This window comes from Limulus polyphemus, unplaced genomic scaffold (genome assembly GCF_000517525.1).
Source record: "Limulus polyphemus unplaced genomic scaffold, Limulus_polyphemus-2.1.2 Scaffold673, whole genome shotgun sequence".
NCBI lineage: Eukaryota > Metazoa > Arthropoda > Merostomata > Xiphosura > Limulidae > Limulus > Limulus polyphemus.
The window spans coordinates 331,842-347,572 of record NW_013666283.1 but is presented as its reverse complement, the minus strand read 5'-3'; the positions used below and the strand labels follow the sequence as shown (position 1 = coordinate 347,572).

At 30.5% G+C, this 15,731-nt stretch overlaps 1 protein-coding gene across 4 annotated transcripts in view; it reads right to left on the bottom strand.

The window, feature by feature from the left end:
- LOC106459878 (inositol 1,4,5-trisphosphate receptor-like) overlaps window positions 1-14,409 on the bottom strand; it is a 126,746-nt gene extending 112,337 nt beyond the window's left edge. For all 4 annotated transcript variants that reach the window (XM_022386439.1, XM_022386442.1, XM_022386441.1 and 1 more), the window contains exons 1-3: window positions 14,337-14,409; window positions 8,819-9,094; window positions 6,985-7,055 (exon numbers count right to left, since the gene is read on the bottom strand). In XM_022386439.1, the coding sequence (XP_022242147.1) occupies window positions 6,985-7,055; window positions 8,819-8,916 (169 nt within the window). In that variant the 5' untranslated portion in view covers window positions 8,917-9,094; window positions 14,337-14,409. The remainder of the gene's footprint in view (window positions 1-6,984; window positions 7,056-8,818; window positions 9,095-14,336) is intronic.
- Window positions 14,410-15,731: the final 1,322 nt, after the last annotated feature.

Sequence of the window (15,731 nt, the reverse complement as noted above, 5' to 3'; positions counted from 1 at the left end):
AAAAAAACTGATATTTTGCATATGAAAGTGTTGTAATGTTTACTGATAATTTGCCAAATTTCGTTAACATATGCTTACTAATTTAAAAGTTATAGCATGAAACTATAACAAGCACAAAATGGTTGTGAGGTCAGTCTCAGGGACTGAGCCTGTGCTGAAAGAGTTAAGGTAGAAAAGATAGATTACCAATTGACGAATGAGGCTGGAAAATCAGCACAAGAACATGACTGAATATACCTTTAAGATGTTTTTTCATGTATATATTTTTGTTCAGATGAAAAGAATCTTAGAAAATTAGTATTGCTATAATTAAGAGATCATTATAAAAACAATTAATAAAGTAACAGCATATGTGAGAGAAATTTACCAACTCAGTCTACACTAAGTGTAATTTAACCCAACACTTTGATTCAACGAGTTCCTAGATATTTAAGCTTATACTGTAATAACAAACTATTAGTAGCATCATTAATATTCTATATGGAACAAAAACTAATTAATTTACTCTATCTCTATGGTTAGAGTAAAACTTAATAAATTACTGTAACTTGTTTTAACTTGGCCCAACTTTCATTCAAGTTTTCCCATTAACAAAAAAGGGGGGGGAGAGGTAAAGATTCTTATATTTCTATTCATTTTTCTAATGTGACATAAAAAATTCCTTATGATTTAGTAAAAATTGTTTAGATTTTAATTGTCATAGTTTAAAAAAAACCTGCTGTACTTGAATATATACTACTTGATGATTATGAAACTAAGATACTAATATAAGATTTATCAAACTTACTTTAACAAATTTATTTTTCTGTTGATGATCATGATGCAAAGAAAAATGTAAGTTATGGCACTGAATGTATAAAAACATTGACAATAAAAATCTTGTAAGTGTATATTTTAATTATCGGTACATCATATCAAAAAGAGAACTTTCTTCTTGGTAGAAAAACAAAAACCCAAAATACATGATATGTAACATCATATAAAAAACAATTCTGTAGGTGTTTAAAAAACACAACTAATATGAAACAAGTTAGGATTACCACGTGTATTTGCTCATATGTAAATTATTACATATACCTACATATCAAAATGGTAAATTATTAAATTGATATATGTAGGCTTTCAGATCTATTCATATATAGTATAACTACTGATTTTTATTTTATGTAAAAAAAATGTAACATCATAGCAGATCACTTGTCTTAGTAAAAAAAAAAAAAAAGGAAAAAAATTGTGTATAACCTACATATATACTTGATGTTTTTGTTCATTAAAAGACCCTTGTACTTGTACATCTGTACATTAGAACTTCACAAGTACATCATTATGTTACATGTGGGCTTATATCAACTACTGAACAAGCCTCCATTCACTAGTAAGTGGTGTGCTGAGCAAAATGATACACAGTGACAAGCAAGGAAATCTTACAATTCCCTTTATGCTACCTACAGTGCACGCTAGTATTCCAGCCAATAACTAAAAGGATTATGTGTATTATGGCCAAAAAAGGTAACTATGGTGACTCAAAAATCCATAGGATATGATGACAATAGCAATAAACTGCTTTACTATGCTGTGTCTACAGTAACTCAGCCAGTTAAAGTTGGCTAACTGTATGAGTATGTAAGTGTTAGTAATCACTCTGAATAAAATAAATCATGTTATTAAGGTATAACAAATACATAATACATTTATACGCACTGCTACATTTTGATGGCACTTCTTAAACATTACATATTTTTTTTAACAGACTGGTGTATAAATTCCTTGCTGTACTAATTTCTGAATAGCCAGTTACCCACTTTTAAAAAAAAATACTTTTTATTGTTGTGACTATTTTTCAGAATTAATACTAATCCTCACTAGCTAAGTATGTGTTATACATTGCCCATTAATCAGTTACTCCAACCTGATTAATGGGCAATGTTTAACACATACTTAGCTAGTGAGGGCTAGTTACAATATGCACAGTTTAATGAACACAATACAACATACAAGAATATAATCAATACTTAGCTAGTGAGGGCTAGTTACAATATGCACAGTTTAATGAACACAATACAGCATACAAGAATATAATGAATACTTATTAAAGAGAGTAAGTAGGGTTACCTATAAGAGACTAACTCAGCTCAGACATCCCTTTCAAATGTTCATTAGCCAGCAATATTCACAGACCTATTTTTATTACCTCATTGAGCCATGTTATGTGATGACTAAAGACTATAACAAAACTGGGTAGCATTTAGCAGAAAATGTGATATGTATACCCAGTATTTAGATATCCTTCACACAGATGACATGACACACTTGGTTCTATTCGGCGAAATAACGCGGGCAGTATAAATATGAGATATACCAAACAAGTAGAATGGTAGTAACAAAGTGCATGAAAAATTCCAGAAAGTTGTGAGAGAAGAAAGATTATAAGCTACTGAGAGCATGAGACTATTGAAGAGTATCAACTCTACAATACAATCATTAGTTGAATGTACTGTTAAAGCAGGACAAACAATCGCTTGTTAGAACTGTGGCACAAATCCACAAAAAATGTACTGCATCCATTGTAGTCTACATGTATGAGGTCTGTGCAGCATGCTCTTTAGGAATGTATGTACTTTGGAAGAGACAGAATATACAAACAATACGCCAACTTCAAGAATGACATCATCATTTTTACTTAATGTTAAGCCTTCCAGTACAGGACCTCTCAGTAACTCACAATCACTTTAGTTTAAGTTATGAGACCTGCTTCACCCTATTATAGAAAAGTTGGTGAAATATAAGCCTGGAACAATCAGGTGAACAATTTGATTATGGCCATGTTGTACCAGCTGTGAAGAATTGTAAATGGGGGGGTTATATGGTATGGGACATTCTGCAAAATCCTTGCAAGTTAATGCACTTTTATATACCAACAAATTTAGTTTGAAGTGTTATGTCTCTTGGACTTTTTGTAGTCTAGTAGGAAACAAGAGACTATGTGACACATTGTAAAATTTCTTCTTGTACTCATACCCAAAGAAACCTGCTAGGGCACTTCAAAATCTGAAGAGTCTATAAAATTCTCAAAATCCACCAGAAAATGTGAAAGGAAGAAGGTGACCAGTGGAGAGTGCCCACACATCACTCCAGACTTGGCAAAGTATTGCAATACTAGTTAGCTGCATAACATAGAATACCAATACAAACACCTTCCTCAATAAATTCTAGGCACAAAAAAAAAAACATGAAGTGATTCCTCATTCAAAGTAATTTCTAGTCCCAAGGGTTAGAGAAAGTGCTGTTTATGGAATAAGGTAAATCAAAGAGGAAAATCACCAAAACAACAATAAAAACTTACCCTAAAGAAAGCTCTTAAAAAGACTGCAAAATAACCAGAGAGGGCATTAAGAAAGGAGGAAAAGGGGTCCTCATGCAAGTCTTCAATTGAGCAAGTAGTAAGTAAATGGGATATGTTCAAATATGTGGTGTACAAGGAAAAACAATCCATATTCTTAAACAGTAAATATAAATCACGTGGAGCAAAATCTTTAACCAAAACATGAAGCTAACGGATGAAGAATTATCAGAACTTTCAGTGACACATGGTATCTAATGTTAAACATTAACAAAATATTTAGTACACAATAGGTTAAAATAAATAATCAGAACAAGCAAGAGTCACAAATAAGGTAGATTAAACAATGTAAAAAACAAAAACAGATTTTACCTCCCTTGTCACTTAAATCAACATAAAAAAGTAACGACTACAATATGAATAAATATACCTAATATAGAGTCTAGAATGTAATTATCCCACAAATTTTTGAAAACAAGATACAAATCAGAAGTAACAACAGTATTATATAACAAGACAACAGAAAACACACAAAGTATAATTTAGTGGATGTCAACGAGTATGCAAACAACAAAAGAGTAAAAGAAAGTACACTGTGATGTCTTGATATGTTGTAAAAAGAAATACTTCCTTAAAGGAAAAAAATGTAAAAAAAGGCATTAGGTGTAAATGGGAAGGAGTAAGAAAAGATACAGCAGATCAACATGAAATAGACAACCTGTCTGTACATGTTCTTTCATTTGCAAAATATCCAATAACAAAAGAGATGATAAAGTTAATGAACACTGCTTTGTAACAATATTTTAAGAGTAATTCACAAAGAACTTTCAAAGCAAAAGGTTAAATCAAGTTTGAACATTTCATGACACTGGAAACCAGCAGATCCTAACATGAAGTGTTCCGAGGTTACATACAACACAGTGTGCATACAAAAAGAGGTGTGACCACTTTTGACTGATGGTATCTACACCATGACTAGAACAGAGGGCCAATTCCACACGATGATCAATATGATTATGATTGTTTTTCTGTGCTAAAAACAACCACTATCTCATATCATATTGATCATCAGTTCTAGCAAAATCCATGCATTTTTAAATGTCAGTGGATGGAAAGATCACTTTTTGGGAAGAATTCTGACTTGCTAGGAAATCTGATCAGTAATGAAATTTATTAGTGATGTCATAGATACAAGAGAGATTCTGAAAGATATACTCCCAAAACTCTCTAGAAGTTGAAGACTACATATTAGGCAGTATGAGGAGCATCTGAAAAAGCTACATTTCAATGAGTGAATGACAGAGAGGACTTCTAACAGTCATGTTCTCCCTGTCCATCAAACAGAAAAGTTATTTGGTGATTGAAAAAAAAGAAGAAAAATGTGGCAATAATTCTGGTTAATCAATACTAGCTGAGTGTCTGGTTGGTAAGTCTGGTTTCTGTAAAAAATACATTCAATGGCAGAAAAATCTGCTAAAATAGATGAGATTATACAAACAATGGGATGAAAAGAAATAATCACACCTGCCTTTCCATTTAAGAGTAAGCCTAGATAAAGGTTTACATGAAAAGAGCTGGCTTCCAAAAGAATGATTTTTTAGCAAGAGGAAAAAGAACACAGACAATTACAAAGTGGAAACTGAGCAGGCAAAGTTAGCCAATTATTAGCATCCTCAGTCTAGGACTAGTGAGCCTAGAATATTTTCACACATTTTTGAAGTTACAAAACAAGCAGTACAAAGTTTTTAGATGAATTTTTGAGGAAGCCCTGCACAATCTATTAATATATGCATGATGATGAATCTCATGCACATGTATTCAAAATTATTAAAGAAAACGGGACAAAATGAAAGCCCAAACATAAGAAAGTGTCTACCCTAAGCCATCACATCAATAAGCCTACAAACCCATGCATTTTTAAATGTCAGAAGATGAGAAAATAAATGTTCAAGTATGTGAAACTTCCTCTGGATTAAGAAGGCAATACCTTAGCCACAACTGAACATCAAATAAACAACATGTCAAAGTATAATGGCCTGATGAACATGTAGAAAATGAGAAAAATAAGTGTTATATTAAAAAAACAAAAACACAAGTGTTGTGAACAGAAGAATCCAAAACCTATTGGCCTAATGAAATACATATAACATGGAAGAGAAGCAGATAAGTTACACTACAATAGAGAGTTAAAGAAACCAGAACCACATCCAGGAGCATTGAGAGTCAGCATGGGCCCCAGGACAAACACCCTCACTGGGCCCCCTTTCTCTCTCTTTTTAACATTCTTAAGAATATATTAAAAAGAAGATCCTAAATTAGGATAGAAGCATAGAAGCAGCCATTTTTAGCTGATAGTATAAGCATGAAAACATTAATAAAGTAACAACATATATCTATTAAAGCTATAAAGTTAAAAATATATATTAATTATTCCTCAAATTATTATTTCAATCCTTCTTAATGTATCAAGTGTTTATAAGCAAAGAAAAGCCAAAAGCTATGATTTTTATGATTAAATGAAGATATAGCCTAAAGGTGCTTTATGGTATAACCAGGTTCAATTCGTCCTGGCCCCTGGGCAGTTGCCCCCTGTTGTGGGCCTGACCATATCAGACTTACTGGAAATTGAAACTCCCAAGAGAAATTTGGGAAAGTATTCAAAACCTCACAAAATGATAGACAAACTAGAAAAAAGAAATGATTAAATTTTCTTTATAAGTAGCTAGTCTTTGGTGGATAAGTTGTCAGATGCAATGCTCAAGTACAAATACATCTAAAACACAAATAACCAGTAAGATTTTCTAAGGAGCATGCTTCAAAAAGTAAACACAACCTTTATTTAGATCAAGGGAAATTAATACATCTGACAGAAAATCAGAAACCAATGTAAAGGGAGGAAGTAATAGAAGAATGGTATTTAGATACGTATTAAATCCAAGCAATAGCTACCTATCTAGATGTATAGTCACATATTTGAGGGATACTGTTTATACAAACTTTTACTTCAGAATCTGAATATTAGACTTAAAACATTCTTTGCTTCATAAAATAAATAATAACTCCAACGTTTAAAAAAATGGACAATAATTTATTGTATAAAGTTAAAAGCAAGAGATACAATTAAAATCTCTATTTAATAAAAACTACATATTTCAGTGGAAAAAAATCCACCATCTTCAGGAGACCACATATTTACTTTATGAAATCTATGCACCAGATTGGTCATAGAATATATTCATTCTTTGCTTATCAACATTAATTCATAATAACTGCTTAAGGAACAAAAGGAGCTTTCAGCGAAGGTAAATACAGAATTACCAGTTGTTGGATTACAAAAGGGTTATGAATACTAACATAAAAATAACACTACAAAATTTACTCCGAATTTTATGTGCACTCAAGGGACATTTTAACTAAATTCAATAATTTAATGCAAAAGGTAAATAATTTCACAATACACATAACATGCAACTAATAATAAATCTTGTAGTAACTCTCACACTAATTCTGAACTTTTTCTTGTATGGCAGTTAATCTATTGCATAACTACTGAAGTTTTAATTTTGACACGTATATTTCCAGAAGAATGACATAGTAATATACTCTAGGTGTTATCTCTCTTTGTGAAATGCACATAAACTTACCACGGAATTTCTTTGGTGGAGTGGTCAAGTTCCCTGCCTCAGGGTTGACAACACACCTGTCATCTACCAACCTAAAAACACGGAGATTAGTTAGTAAGTTGTATCACCATATCTTAAAATAAAACAAATACTATACTTTTCTAATACTTAATAGTAGATGCTGCTAATACCTGCAATAGATGTATGTAAAAAGTATCATATCTGCCACTGAAAGTTCTTTTAATAGTCTCATATTACAATTTACTACAATAAATGCACTAAAGCCACACACTGGTTTTTTATATAATATTGTGATAATTGTCAATAAATTATGTATACTAATATACACATTAATTATATATCAATAAGAAGTTTAAAAGAATCAACTCCAAATTTCCAAACAATCTTAGATAAAAAACTTACAATAGAAAATGACTAACCTAAGGTTACCTAAAAGCATTTTTCAATCTTCTTAATTTTATATTTTGGTGTAAGCATAAAGGAGAGTAAATGAAACTGAATTGTCCAAAAGCATTGCAGAACTGTAATTAAGGTTTTAACTCTTTGTACAAGAACTATTGATACTTATTTAATCTTTTTTTTTTTCATTTACCTGCTAACAAAGCACAGAATTATGCAAAATCAAAAACAATTATTGTTCCCAAAATCTTAAATGTCTCATAACACATTACTGTTCCCAAAACTGTGTCTATCTCAAATGTCTCATAACACATTATTGTTCCCAAAACTGTGTCTATCTCAAATGTCTCATAACACATTATTGTTCCCAAAACTGTGTCTATCTCAAATGTCTCATAACACATTATTGTTCCGGAAACTGTGTCTATCTCCAATGTCTCATAACAAATTATTGTTCCAGACATTTTTTTTTATTTTCCCAATATTTAATTTTGATAAAGGTGTAATAATCTAAAATGCTTACTTTTACATTTAACAGAAATGGAACAATGGCTAAGATCAATAATTAAGATGGTTTAAAACCGGGGAAAGAAAAAAAAGACTAAAATGAGTAGATGACATTAAGAATATTGTAGGTTTGTTGAAGAGGAATGTATGCTTAAACAGGCATCTGATCCTTTGAATCCGAGTTCAAGGAGTACAGACTGTTTAAAAATAAGTTTTACATATCAGGTGGACTCACTTTATTATAACACCATTTTGTTAATATGTGTATGGAGCCCATATATTGAGCATAAGCCACTGAATATTTTTATATGATCTCTGCAATTTTACTGTTTCTATTCAGTTCTCTTGTTTGTCTATTTGCCAAGTACTCAATAAATAAAACAAAGTAAGTGATGGTTAAATAACAAATCAGGGAACATGCAGAGTAAACAGAGCAAAAACTTAGTTAGAAAAACAAACTATAAGTAAAGTGTTCACAAAAATGTTACCACAAAATATATACACGTTTATATTGTTTTTGCAAGGCTGCAAATATTAAAAAAAAAAGTTATACTGTATAACAAAAATAATTCACATACACACGTGCATCAAAAATGGCACACCAAATATCACTTTTGTTTCACTGAAAAGTTCCAGTGATGTACTGCAGTCTAACTATTTTGATTAATTACACATCTTTCAAAATTTGACATTACATGTACTAAGTGAGCAAAGAATAATGAGGTCAGTCAAAGAAATTTTAAAGTAAATATTTTTATCTAGCTTACTCCGAGTAATCACCTTTCACTTCACAACAGCCTTTTCATTGGCACTATAAAAAAATCATAGTTAGTTAGGTCTGAAAACACACTTTCTGCCAGTTCACAATTACTAGATAAAACTGATGTTTTCAACTTTAAAGTAACATAAAATAATGGGTTGAACATACCCCAAAGTGCTAAGGTAACCCATAACATGGCCTTCTGAATACAGTGAAACTATGTCTCCAATATGGAGGAAACTTGTTGAACCTGTTAAATCTCCCATGACGATAAGGCACTAAACAGGAAAACCTCAGATTAAATCATGAAAGTTGAGAATTTGAATGTTATGCATAATAAACTGGAGACTTCATCTGTATCATCTTTGTCAGTACATACATATGTAGAAATTACATTTAGTTCATATTTTCTGATTGTGAGTATTTCTCCTGGTATGGGTTCATCTGAAAAAAACAAAAAACATGTTATATCTACCTACAGAAATACATGCATTTACATGTATTCATTAAGCAAATGTTAACCCATACAAGTACAATATATTGTTACTTTTGTTTATTTCTGTAGTGGTATACATGCATATGCATTACTGTACATGTATGTAATTTCTAAACACCTGTACATATCTACAATTGCACACAACTTCAAAATCTAAAATTGTTATCACCTTTTTAAGACAATTTTACAAATTAAATTTTGCATTGGTCTACATCTTTCACTGGGTCAGTTATATTTATAGAATATAAACGACACTGTAGATACTACACTTTTTTTTTTATTAGTATAATATCTCAACATCACCGATACAAAACTTGATATCTGTATACGATAAACATCTACAACGGTAAATGAATAGTGCCAGTGACCATCCACGAGGGTAGATAGTTGACGAAAATTAATCTCATTAATAATTTTTTTTTGTAATTGCAAAACAGTATGAAACTTAACCTTCTATTGCACATTGTAATGTACAGACAAATGTATCTTCAATTCTGTAGTTGAATGCTCTTACTTCTATGTAACAGCCTAAACAAACAATGAAATTATTTTTGTTGGTTCCTGAACTGACCAATGTTACCTACAGGTAATGTACCCGTTTATAATTGATCAAAATATATTTCATAGAAATATTTTTTGTGCAATATACATTTATTTAAGTAAGAAATTCAAATAAAACACTTTTTTCCCACTGTATTTTCATAATGCATGCAACAGATGGTTAAAATGTGAATTTTTGGAGGGGATTTAGAATTAAAGAATCTTAGTCTGGGGACTAGTACCAAAAAAATTCAGCTAACTTCTTTTGGTTGGCTTTCATCTATCATGTTAGCCTAGAGCTGGATGATTGGTAGAATTGCATAATCCATTAATGGTCTTGCTCATTAACTGATTACATTCATCAATTATTCTCACATGAGATTTGGATAGTTTAATTAATCTAAATTAGTAATAACTGGAAACCCTAATTTCAATTAGTTGACTATTTTTATGGATCATGACACTGATCAATTAAGCCGAACAACCTTGAGTTAATCAAAAATAATAATAATGAAACATCAGCAATATTTCAATCACTTGAACATTTGGAATAATATAAATCACTAACTTTAATTAGTTGTGACACTAACTGATGTGATCAGTACTCACAGGTAATCAGTTAATTGTGCAGCTCTTGAGCAGACTACAGTTTATGTAGATATATTATTTTAATACTACTTGCTACAGGACAAAATTATTTGAGAAAATAAAACTACTTAATACAATAAAAATGCAGAAGTAAATATTATAAGGCATACACGTTTAAAAATCTTAAGTTTCATTTTGAACCCTAGAGTTATCACGTTTTTGTAAACTTTCATGCACCATCTTACTTGGATGTCCATAGCATCATTGGTTATGGAGGCCCGTAACAACATAAAAAATTTTAAACTAAAATCCATAAATACTGCAATCAACCCCATTAGTTACTGATTGGGTTTCCTATGTATTTTTCAGAAAAAACAAGCATTTTTTACTTCACTTAATGTTGTTTTTTTTTCAGTTCTTTATGTCAGTATTGTAACATTAAAAAAAAAAATTTCTCAATATGATATAATAAATGTACCCTACCAGTAGTGCATAACATAAAAGAAATCATAAGAGGGTTAAACAGAAAATATTTTCTATTTTAGTTATTATTTTCTAAATTAGTTGAACTTATAATTTGAATATTTTCAAGACTTAATTTCACCTTAGATGATTTCATGTTTTTTTTTTCTTCTTACATTAGGATGGAAGTACTGTATTAAATATTTAGAAGTTTAGCTTCATGAGAGTCACTTGAAAAAATGGTATCCATATACTTATTCAAGCAGCTTCCAAATCTGGTATATCTTACAATAACATTCATGAGTTTTTATAGCAGTATCAAATAATCAGCAGTTCACAAATTTATAAAAATCTAAAACAAGTTTAAATGAATTAGTTTCTGTTTCACTAAGTAATTTTGTCAACTCACAACATCAGAAACACAGATGAATGCCATTCTACCAGTTTCTCCATTCACCCCAATTTTAATCATCAATATAAAATTTTTAGCCCTTTAGTATGAAACAAAACACCCTCAAGTTTCAGTATTTCTATAAAATATATTACACACAAAATTAAACATGAACAAAACCCAACGATACACAAAATATCACATTAAAATTTAGAAATCTCCATTAACAAGTATCCAGAGATACTGAAACAATCAATACCAATCATTGTAACACTAATTCCGATAGGTTTTTCATTCCCAAGAGAACTGCTGTAGACTAGACCTGTTATTTTCAGTAGACTGGTTGAATTGACAGTTACTATATCTTTTTGACATAAATGATAGTACCCTCTAAATTTTTCTCTAGATCTAAATCTCTAAGATTTATACTAGTTATCATGAGCGCTAAATACAACTCTACTAATGCTATCAGTCCAGTTATCACACAGATAAAAATTATCAAATTTGTACAATAGATTACAACCATCTCAAATTCTGCCACATTCTTGTAAAAACATATGGAACTGTTCAAGTCTCTACATAGCTCAAATGTTTAACACGAATTATCATTCTGGTAATCATTTTGATATGATGAATATCGTTTTTATGATTAGAAAACCAAAGTTGAACTTAATACTCTAACATTTTCAAAAACAGACATATGGACAAAGTTGTAGATATAGACTCAACATCAAGGTCATCTCTTACCTACTAAATGTTTTACAATTTCTGAGACATCTTGTTGCCTTTTGACCCATAAAAGTTATCCTGAATCCCAAATGCTCTCAGAAACATAAAACTAATCACTAAATCCAGTCCTGATCCCACAAATATCCATCTATCCTTTTCATAAAGTTCCTAAAAAGTTGCAGCTTTAAAAATCTACAGTGTAATTTCTTGATACCATAACCATACTAGAGAAATAAAACTGTACCAACTGGGATCCTGCCTGACCTTTCCAAATCTTCAAACATGTCATACTGCTCTTGGAATTCAACATGAAAAACGCTGATTAATTCCCTTAATAAATTCAAATGCTTCAATTATATCACCCATCTCTTTTCAAGAGATTGGGCATGTAAAAAGATTACAATTATCCTCCTTTGACAGCCCAGTCATACCTGGGATCATCTTAGCAGCCATCCTCTGAGCTCTTTCCAACAATTCAATATCTCTTCTAATACAAGGTGGACAAAACTGCACATAATATTTGAAATGACACCTAACTAATATCTTATAAATGAAACCTTGGCCTCTTTAGACTTGTAACTAATATTTCTATATACACGTACAACCCCAAAGTCTGTTACTGTTAACTTTACCACTTGCAATTTCCCTTCAGTAAATCCATGTTAATATTTTTTTATATCACATCTATGTTATTTTGCAGCAGTAAACAACATATCTACAGAGTGATCATTCCACAGTTCATATCTATCAATGGAATATATTTCTGTCAAATACATGAATCCGTATCTTTGTTACAAAAACTAAAATTATTACCTCTAATGATCAAGTTTGTATTACTAAACTTTTCATTTCATTTAAACACACCAAACCCTGAAAGAAGTTTTGAGCACATGAATTAAGTTATGTCTCATTTCTTGTACTTCAGATAAAATAAATTTAAATTTTTAAGCCTTTCCTTGTAGCTTAAATCAATTAAACCACATGCCATCCTAGAATTCATTTATAGGCAACCTATGACCAGGATAGTTTATTATTATTCAAGTGTATTTTTTTGACTTATTACTGATAAAGGGAGTATTGCAGCCCTTGAAGACTAAATGTGTGGCTTGCAGATTAACATAAGTTGCCAACTACTGTATTTACCCATCTTTTCACTCTTTCCAACATGTTATCTTTCCTGTAGTAAAAAGACCACAAAATTTCATGGTACTCCAAATGAAGCCAAACCAGTCTTTACAAGTTTACAGTAGTTTCATTTGTCATAAATTTCAAAATCCTAAGAACTCTATTTGCTATTTTTCCCCACAGCTAATCACTAAACAGAGGTTTTAAAATTTCATCAATAATCACAACTATACCTTTACTTTTTAACACAAATTTCCATAATCCAAGTGCATAAACTTTACACTATTAAAATTTTCAGCTTATTTAACACTAAGTTTTCCACTGCCCCTTTGAATAGCAAGCCTTTTAAATATTCATCTCTAAAATCTTAGTATCAATAGAGGATATAAAAAAGTACTGTTCAAGAAGATATTCAAATTATAAACATAATTAATAAAAAATCAAGGTCCCAAAGTAAACCCCGAGACTAAACATGGATAACATTATAAAGATAATCACAATGCTGTGCAATCTATCTCTTCTTTAAAAAAATTGCTTTGAACACACACTAAAATTTTAACTTCCAATATCAATTCATTCAGTAGAAATTATTCAAGTAAAATCTTAGACCTTATATGAAATGGAGCCTGCCTATTGTTTTTTAAAGTAACATGTACTTCTCACTCACAGTTGTACATGTACATAGGGCTTCTCCTTGGACACTGGAAGTGATTTTTGCAATGACTAATCCTGTGTCTCGTCTATATAGAAGTATTTCTTCAATTTTACAATTGTTTACATTTACTTCACTCATTCTTAGGTACTATTTCACTTTTTCATTTAATTTAACATATCTCGACAAATCTAAAACAACTATCACAGTCAATTCCTCATAATTTCCAAAACACAAGTTACAATCATTAAAAGTCAGATACTTTTGTAAAGCTTAATTCGAAACGCTTCTTACTCTTTTTTTAAAATTCGAAAAACAAAATCTTGCAGGTGCAAATGCTGGTGTTACTGCTAGTCAAACTCAAAACAAATGAAATAGTAACACAAATCACTACAGTATTATTATTATATTAATTTAAACTATGCTTTTGCTACTAAATTAAATTATTTTCCTAAAAAGTAGAATTCTAAACTCCTAACAACAATATGAATGATGCATTCAATTTTCAAAGCTAAACACACTCAGGGAATGGTAAGTCTAGGCCTAACGGATATAATGAGATATCCGGAAATATAAGATTCAGAAAACTAAAGTCCTGAATAATTAATAAAGTTATCCATTTTTAACTGTTAAAAAGCTTTAGATATTTCAAGAATGGTTTAATCGAACATGTGGCTCTTCACCAGTTTCATTTTATTCTTACCATTTTAGAATTTACTCAGTTGAACACTATAGTATAAAATTCCCACACTTATCCACACCATGACACATACAAACAGAACTCAGTCCGTATATGACTTACAAGTTCAGAACAGGAAGTTATACGCCACTCATAACTTCAGCTGATTTGACAATCGACAAATGCAAAAGGAAAATCTATACCCATGCTAAAAACTGGTCTGAATAGTTCGCAAGTAAACTATAAAGCTTTCATTCAGGAAAGTCGTATTACTGTAATTTATTGCACGATAAAAATTTCGAAAGTTCTATGGTATATATATTCCGATGGAATTTAGCTTAAGCCTTAAGTATTCAAAAAATTACCTTAAAACAAATTCACCAGTATAGTTCATTACTTCAACTTCAAAACAAATTTACCTAGTTTCATTATGCTAACGTAATCAAATTCGTCCTTGCCATAATATCTAGGAATTGAATTTTATTTGCGTATTTAAAGAAAACATATAACAATATAACATTAATGCGTTATATCATTATAGGAAAGGAACTGTGGAAAATATCACCAAAATATAGGCATGCATAAGGAACTTCTTGAAAACCAAAATAATATTTAATGAGTATCATATTAGCAACTATCTACCACCGAATATACTTATGTAAATAAATTAAGCAATTAACTGGAAAGGTAGTATTCAGAATATACCGCAATTTTTTATGTTAATAAAAATGTTTATCTATAACTTCATATTCTCTATTTGTGGAGAAAAACATACAAGATAGGCAAATAATCTTGGAATGTATTAGTTTAATTAATTATCTCGTAAAATCTATGTGAAATTATTCAATGAAATATTAAAGTTTTACGCAAATCAGGCACAATAGAAAATACAAGATCAAAAGAATGTTATAATGGCATAAAACAAGAACAATAAAATCAGCCAAGACATATATTCACTATCTAGAAAGCGTATCAATAAAGGAGAGGAAATAAAATTAACTTATTTTTTCAATAAAAATTCTATTTATAAATGTGATTATTAGAAAATCATTTTACTCAAAAATCTGCTTTAAAATAAGTTAAATGAATGAGAAGAGTGTGCTTTATTCAAAACATAGGATATTTATTTTATGGATAGGCTTTCTTTGATTAACAATTCAAGGTCACACTTACCATTATATATTGTTGTAAGCAATGTTTTTAATATTGCAATTTAGAAGTTAGCTAGAGGGAGCTGCGGTATTAACGATGACGCTGAGATCAAAAGTTTTAATAAGATCATCATAACACCTAGAAAATTCTAATGGTGTGACCAAAAGTGTTCTAACACATTCAAAGCTAGATTGTAAATACAAACTGTTTGTGAAATATGTGCTTGGTGGCCATATGTCCTGGTCAAACTAGGACTGTTCCAGTTTA